The sequence below is a fragment of the Tachysurus vachellii genome, chromosome 5 (genome assembly GCF_030014155.1).
Source record: "Tachysurus vachellii isolate PV-2020 chromosome 5, HZAU_Pvac_v1, whole genome shotgun sequence".
Lineage (NCBI taxonomy): Eukaryota > Metazoa > Chordata > Actinopteri > Siluriformes > Bagridae > Tachysurus > Tachysurus vachellii.
Genome location: NC_083464.1, coordinates 14,266,908 through 14,275,056, shown reverse-complemented (window position 1 = coordinate 14,275,056; position 8,149 = coordinate 14,266,908). Strand labels below are relative to the sequence as shown.

Below are 8,149 nucleotides of genomic sequence, written 5' to 3'. Positions count from 1 at the left end.
GCTTATACAGGGCTATGCTCTTCATTCATTCTTGACCCAAACAGCACCAAAAATAAACGATCAGTCACGAGATAATAATAATAATAATAATAATAATAATAATAATAATAATAATAATAATAATAATAATAATAATAATAATAATAAAAGACTGTACTGACATAATGAATAAGAATTATAATAAGATGCAGCTCATATAATCACAATTACGAAATTGTAAATTCTAACAACATCAATAATAATAATAATAATAATAATAATAATAATAATAATAATAATAATAATAATAATAATAATAATTCAAATTTATTTGTAAATCACTTTTTACAATTGACAATGTCTCAAAGCAGCTTTACAGAACATAAACATAAAACAAAATGTTAATATAAAGAATAATATAAAGATTATTATTATACAAAAATTCAAGATTAATATTAGATATATTTTAATTTGTTTGTAATTAATAATAATAATAATACTAACAATAAGGATTATGATGACAATTTTAAGTCTAATTTTAATTTTAAGCACAGCCCGTTTTAGATTTTTTTTAATTTTATTGAAATTTCTAAAAAAAATTTGTTTCATTTTATTGAAAATTCTAACAGCAATAATAATAATAATAATAATAATAATAATAATAATAATAATAATAATAATAATAATAATAAGGATTATGATGACAATTTTAAGTATAATTTTATTGTAAGCAGAGCCTCTGTTAGGCGCGTGGACTTCCTCCGCCCTCATGCATCCTGATCCCTTCCACTCCACAACAAAGTATCGCGAGATCACAAGTATCACCTGACGTCGATATGGCTGCTGTACAGAAACTGCAAAAGTGTGCAGTGTCTCAGACTGGACAACACACCGCATCTGTCATTTTTCTTCATGGCTCAGGTGCCTTTTTTTTTAATTTCGGTATTTAAGAGCTGGGACATTTTTCCTCCTTGAAGGAGTTTCTCTTTAGTCTCGCTAACAAGCTATTACTGCGCTTCAGACGACAAACATATCAACTGTCCTGTATTACAGTGACATGACATTAATAAGCTCGTAAATATTGTTTACCCGCCTGAAACAACAACAACAGTAATTAAGGACAGACTCGTGAAAGGCGTCGGTGATGTGGCACTGAGAGTTAAGCTTTTCTTCTCCATTTCTCCAAGCAGTTCCCCAACTAAGTATGGAGACATGAGGGGAATGTAACACACAGGCGTTGTATTGTGTGCATAATAAACAGTATGTTGGATGGTACTGTGTAGTACTGTATAAGAGTTAAAATGAAAGCATTGAGATGTGACATGGAAGATAAAAGTAATATACATATGTGTGTAATGGCATACTGTATGTACACAGTACACTGTACAAGTAATATAAAGTGTTTCAGAGAGCATTTTTTTCAGTGAATTTACCTTCTGTATTTGTATCTAGACTTTGAGGGAATCCTCATATCACAGCCAGGCTTTGTAATTAAATACAGCTGTTGAACACTATGATTTACTGCCATCACAAGGCAACAGCTATGAATTAGACCAGTTTGTTTACACTCAGCCTCAGTGGTGCCTGTTCTTAGTCATGAGCAAAACTCAGTCACAGTCTGTACAAAAGTGCACAGATCAGTTGCTCTTTAATAGATTACCTGCTGGAAACGCTTCGTGTAGAATGGATGAGGCGTAAATGAGTCTGGACTAAGGTTAGCTACGTCCAAAACTGTGCTCCGCTATATTAAATCGTATGTCACAATATTTAGACTCTACTGGATAAAACTCTGTTCGCTGCCATTAACTTTGGTCGGCTGTATTGGATTACACATTGTTTTTGTTTGCCATAAAGGCTGATATCCCTGTTCACATAGACTACTGTCTGATTTATTTATTTTTTAAAAAGTCTGCTCAATGGTTTATTTTTATTTATTTATGTATTTAGGATTTTTTTGTGTCACTGATGAACACTAAATCTGCATAACTAGCTCTGTGAGTTCTCTACACATCTTTTGCTTTCTGCTTTTAAGTGTGTTCATGCAAATTTAACTTGTCTAACTTATCACTTGGACACTCATAAAAATGCTTTTTTAAATTGATATACCGTCACACTTTCACACATTAACTTTAGAATCAAAGCTTTCCATGTAAAAATACCATTCCGATAGTACGTTCAGAGTTTGTGCATCTGTAAAAGGCATAATTTTGCTGGGGATAAACTATTCAACACCAAACAGAAAGACATATTTTGACCTGCATATGCAAACAGTTAAAAGCTCCATTGTGCAGAAATGCTTAAAATTTGTTAGAAAGAGAACTTATGAGCTGGTGTTGCTACAGATCTGGTCTTTCGTTACAATAACAACCTCAAATGTACATTTAAATCAATATAAGGATTGTTCCAAGAATATATAATCAAGTATTTTGTCTGTGTAAGTCTATGGATTTGAACCCTGTATAAATAACCTGTGGTCTGAATTGAAGTAGGCAGCCAAATTACACACACCAGGCAACACACAAAGTTAAATGGCCAAAGATTTGTGGACACCTGACTATTACACCCATATGTGGTTCTTCCTCAAACTGTTGTCAGAAAGTTGGAAGCACATAATCAGCTAGAATAACTTTGTGTGCTGTAGCATTACAATATCCCTGCACTGGGGCACAAAACGGGCTCCATGAATTTGCAGAACTGAATTAGCTGTTCTCTCCCTTGCTAATTATGGACATTATCAATACTGAGTAGAATAAGAGGCTTTTAATGGTAACCTGATTAGGTAAAAGCATACCCAGTGACCTCCTGCACGATTGACAAGTTGCAAAGCATCACTGAATACGTGGTATTGCTGGATTTAGACTCAAGAATAACTTGAGCACTTTTTGGAAAAGGCCATTCCTGGATATAAGGAATAAAACACAATACAACACAATTTTATATAAAGGCATGCTATTATACAAAAATAATGCCGGATGTCTTCCTTAAACATATCTCTATTTATGAGCCGTTAATATAGAAACGATATCCTATTAGATTAAGCATATTACTAATACTACACTATTGTCAGAGCTGGTTTGTGTTACAAAAAATGAATCAACATCTTCTGACCAATAAGATAAGAGAATTCAGCAGAGCTGTGGTGTAATGGCTTTTGTCAGAACTAAAATGTCAAACCATCTCCTAATGGATTGCTTTGCTCTTGCTATATTTAATTGATATTAGAGTGAACTGAACTGTATTAAAAATTGGATGTATGATGTATTAAAATGGCATTTGGTTTGTTTGATATGTAAGGAGACACCGGTCAGGGATTACGAGCATGGGTTCGTGATGTTCTCACACAAGACATGGCGTTTGAGCATATCAGAGTGATCTACCCCACAGCTCCAGCAAGGTAAATAAAAAAATATCAGCTTTATTTTTCAAATGCTGATATGATTTATTGACATTTTTAAAGTTTTCATGGCCACATGCTAGAAGCCACAGCTATCAGTTCAATATATGGCATAAATACATTTATTATTATTATTATTATTATTATTAATATTATTACATGATTTCATGATGAAATTTCTAAAACCACTGAGAAATTTAGCTATTTGCTGATGAGAATAAAACAAGTACTCTGGCTTACTGGCTGTTTATTTGCTAAACTGTTTCTTCCCAGGCCATACACACCCATGCAAAGGGCACTGTCTCACGTATGGTTCGACCGTTACAAAATCTCTCGTGACTGCCCAGAGCATTTGGAGTCTATTGAAGAAATGTGCAGTAATTTAGGAGCTGTAGTCCAAGATGAGATCCAAGCTGGTTTACCTAAGCACAGGATGATTATCGGTATGGCTCTGATGTTCTTCTCTGACAACACGTCTTCCTTTCTTTCTCGTCTTAAATCTTAAATGCTCTCACACATCACTTGTTCAAAAATAAGTCGCATTCAGGCCAGCGCTGTTATATCTCTCCTTCACTGTATGAAGTAAAGAATGAAACTTATCAAATTTCTCGTTACTTTCATGTGTTGCCAATAGAAGGCTTGAAAGGAATTTTTTGGAAGCTTCTCAGGTTTCTGCACAGCTTAATCTCAAAATATTTGAGTTATCAGGTTCACACATAAATCATTATGAAATAAAAATGGCAGGAAGTAGTACTGTATGAGAGAATCCTATACTAGCCCAGGTAAAGTTCCCTCAACAAATGTACAGGGGGTTGTATGGAGGAGAAGTCACATAGAGGTTATTCATGTAAGGACTACCAGAAAGGTAAAAAACAACTTGAACAGTTGGGAAACAGTTACCTGTCGAAGCAAGGAACATATAAATACCTATAAATAGGGAGAAAAAAACAAGACCTTGTGTTAAAGGATCTGTGTGGAAGGACAGAAAAGCCCCTGAACTCCGTTCCAAAGAAAGTGATTCAAAAAACACATGTTCCTGTGAGACTGCTGAAATATTATCTTCCTAAATCATAACATTTTGTCATTAACTATAAATACTCATTGGAGTCACTCTGCACGCTGGAGAAACAAAGTGGTCTGTTCCCTGAGTCCACTCCTAAAGCTGATGGACTGACAAGCGCCAGAACTTTCCATGGAAAACATTTTAAGGAAGAAGAGAAATCGTAGGCTATTGTATATGATTTTCAATCCTTTAGGTGTATTGATCCATGGGAAAAATCCCTGGAGAAATAAGGTTTCAAACACACATGCAAGTTCTCTAGCCAAACAACCAAGGGCTCAGGAGAGCTTTGGAGATGGAGGTAGTAGTTTGAAGGTTGGGAAATATGCTTCCACTGGAAAAGAAATAGATCTGTCTTTACTTGAGCTGTAGCTAATTAAGACAAAGTTCCATAGACACAGATAATCACAATGCTCATGTCATCACCGTCTGATGGTTAAAATACATATGATCTCAATCTTCTCTCATGTACCACTCGTCTCCATCCACACAGTGATGGGTACTTGTGTAAAGTCCCAGATTTGCCCAAATGTGTGAAATTAAAGACAGGCTCATGGAAAGTTTTTAGAAATATGGATGTTTGATGATGTGGAACTCAGCACTAGCTTTCGTTTTCTTTTTTCTGCCACAGTTAACTTGGGCTTTCGAATTAAATCTATTGTAGTTCACGTGAACATTCACATGAACAATGCTGTCTGTGTATGTAGGACACAAATCTGTCACTTCACTTTAGCTCTTAACACCACAGCCACAGAGCAAAATTAAATACGGCTGCATAACAACATTTGCTGACTAAGCTTGAAAATTCTCAAAAGCAAAGAGGCAGATGATACAAGACTGGTGTCATAATGCCGTAACCTGAATGTACTGTTTTGACCTATCAAGGCGGCTTCTCTATGGGAGGAGCCATGGCATTACATCTGGCCTGCAGGTACCACCAGGATGTGGCTGGAGTCTTTGCGATGTCCAGCTTCCTTAATAAGGGCTCAGTTGTCTATCAAGTAAGCATATTATTTGGTCACGTTTATCAATCTTTTAGTAAAGCCATGTGTAAATGTCTTTCTATGCCAAACCAAACTCCTGCCGTATTCAAAGAAGTTTTGGCAAAGCTGATTAGCTAAAATAGGCACAGAGTAATTCTTAGCTTTTATATGGCAATTTCTTTTGTCCTTTTTTTTTTTGCTTTTGCTTTGGTTTGCTTTATTTCACATTAAAACATTCATTAATTTTGTGTGTGCAATCAAAATACATAAACAAGTTAAATCTGATTCATACAATAAAATTGCTGTTAACTGTTAAGTTATATAAGGGGTAAAAGTTCAGTTATATAATTTGGAGAATATTCATCAAGGTTTGCATTAGTGTGTCTCCCTACACAAGAATTTATATGAGTGCTTTCTTTTTTCAATTAAGTAATTGTATTTGTAAATGAATTGTGATGCGAATTTAACATTTTCTGAATAAATTCGTTTGTATCCAGTTTGATGAATTAGGGCCATTGCTGGTGTGCCTACATTATAATCTAATGACTCAGACATACTTAAATGACAGCTTAAGGTTCTTGGGCGCAGGTTGTAGCAGACGTCATGGCATGTTGGAAGTTTTTCTTTACGCTCTCTGCAGTTTGTACCTTCTACACATAATTAACTTAATGCTCCAAGCATTAAAAAACAAAATCCCAGCAATTTGCTTATTGCTTCTTCTTCCATTTGCAGGCTGTTGAAGATGCAAAAGGACATCACCTACCAGAGCTTCTCCAGTGTCATGGCACTGCTGATGAGCTGGTGTCGCATACCTGGGGCGAAGAGACCAGCAGGTTGCTGAAGAAAGCTGGCATGGCTACCTCCTTTCACTCATTCCCAGGCCTAAATCACCAGCTCTGCCGGCCTGAGTTGGAACTCCTACGTTCATGGATCCTGCAGAAGCTTCCATCTGAAAGCTCTTTCACTGCCAAATCCTGAGTGGTAAAAACATTACTGTTTTTCTCTGCATAAACTGATTTTTTAATAAATTGTTCTATTTCTTGTCTATGTAGACATGCAGCATTTTTTTATTTCCTATGAAATAAAGATGTGTCTTATAAACTGCTGAATACATTGCACCTGCTATCGATAATTTGTTTACTATACAACATATTTAACTTGGAAAATCATCCATGTGTATAAGTGTGGGTTAATACAGCAATAAAAACTTCCTTTGGTTTGTGCTCTCTGTACATGTGTTGCCCTTGAAAATCTGCAGTTATTGTGCACATTTCCCAGCTGGCAGCAGGAACCACATTAAAGTGTTGGCTGAAACAGTGCCGCTGTGCTGGGATGGCTGTTTTACCGAGCCTGCTTTCACTCACTATAGTTGTGGTCAGGCTGGAGCTGCAGGTAAAACTATCACACCAGAAAGCAGGAATGCCACTCAGCTTTGTGGTCTGAAGTTGGATTCCTACCCATTTGACACCCTTTCCGTTTCCTGCAGGCTTGTAGTAGATCCCTTGTCTTTACTTTTTCTTTTTTTCCCCATAAGCACCAAATCTCGCTCTTTCTATTGAAATCTGTTAAACATGTGTTTGGAGCACTGGGCTGTTTGCTCAGTGGACTCAGGCTACAGCACATATTGCTTTATTAATGGTTATTGGGCTGAAATAGTTAGCAATTTCACTGTGTTTTGTTTGAAGTTGTGTTGACCTTTCGCTCAGATTATGCAGGGGGGCCACAGTGCACCTATCCAGACTTTTAAGAAGCCCAGACAAACTGAAATTGACACAGTGGTGATGGACTGTGTACAAGTATGTTTATATGAAAATGAGTAAGGGAATTGTGTAATGAGTAAGCTTGATGATCTGCAGTTTCTCTCCTAAATGGCTGCCTTTAGAAGGTTCGAACTTATCAAATAAACTATTACATCACAAGATGACATATTAGAGGGTGGTATTATTGATTTTAATCACAAACTTCTATATACAATAAAACAACTCTTTTATTAATTATAAAGCAATTTATGATTTCTAATCCAGGGTAAATAAAATATGAGCCGACAGAAGTGCAACTAAACTGAAATTATTACCTAGATTGGTTTACCATTAATAAAAAAACTATTTTGTGCTTCATTATATCACTTTTATGTCTGATTTATTGCATGTATGTAAAAACCAAATGTCCAAAACTGTTTGGCAGGTGAGTGCCATGTTTTACAATGCCAGTAATATCTGTGTAAGTGAAATAAGCCTTGATATGGTAAATAGTGCATCACTGCATGAGCCCTCAAATGTCCTATGTTTTCTGGTGTATGTGTGTATTGTAATACTATGTATTACATCTATAACCGGACAAGAAAACGATCAATTAAAGCACAGTGTAATACTACTTATTTTTAGTGATTTATTCCTGTTTTACCACACCAATTCGCCACTGGTCACATTCTTTTACATGTATTAAAAAGTGGTACATTTCATTTATAGTTAAGTTTAATGTTGTGGAATGTCTGTGAAGCGAGTTGGTTCCTTTTTTCATTTCTGTTACAGCAGCAAAAAACAGTCTGTTATTTTACCATCCTCTCTTTTTCCCTCTCTTGAAGTTTAAAGAGGCAGAAAAACCTCACAGACTTCCATCCTGAATACTTTATCATGTCAGAAAAGTTACGACACTGAAGACTCCTTCCAAAAATGCTAACAACATTTCTCTGAAAGCTTGAACCTGTAAACAATTCCATGCTTTTTAGATGTT

At 35.6% G+C, this 8,149-nt stretch overlaps 1 protein-coding gene across 1 annotated transcript; it reads left to right on the top strand.

Annotated features, from left to right (window-relative positions):
• Positions 1–753: 753 nt before the first annotated feature.
• lyplal1 (lysophospholipase like 1) lies at positions 754–7,789 on the top strand. Its single transcript, XM_060869902.1, has 5 exons — positions 754–900; positions 3,274–3,373; positions 3,647–3,816; positions 5,319–5,434; positions 6,149–7,789. Exons 1-5 carry the CDS (start codon positions 816–818, stop codon positions 6,392–6,394), a joined length of 717 nt encoding a protein of 238 aa, XP_060725885.1. The 5' UTR covers positions 754–815; the 3' UTR covers positions 6,395–7,789.
• Positions 7,790–8,149: the final 360 nt, after the last annotated feature.

What these genes read in the sequence shown, in the direction of transcription:
- lyplal1 (XM_060869902.1), top strand. Translation starts at nt 816, where the DNA reads ATGGCTGCTGTACAGAAACTGCAAAAGTGTGCAGTGTCTCAGACTGGA. An exon ending in CATTTTTCTTCATGGCTCAG is followed by an intron (nt 901 to 3,273) that starts GTGCCTTTTTTT and finishes TTGATATGTAAG; the next exon opens with GAGACACCGGTCAGGGATTA. An exon ending in TACCCCACAGCTCCAGCAAG is followed by an intron (nt 3,374 to 3,646) that starts GTAAATAAAAAA and finishes GTTTCTTCCCAG; the next exon opens with GCCATACACACCCATGCAAA.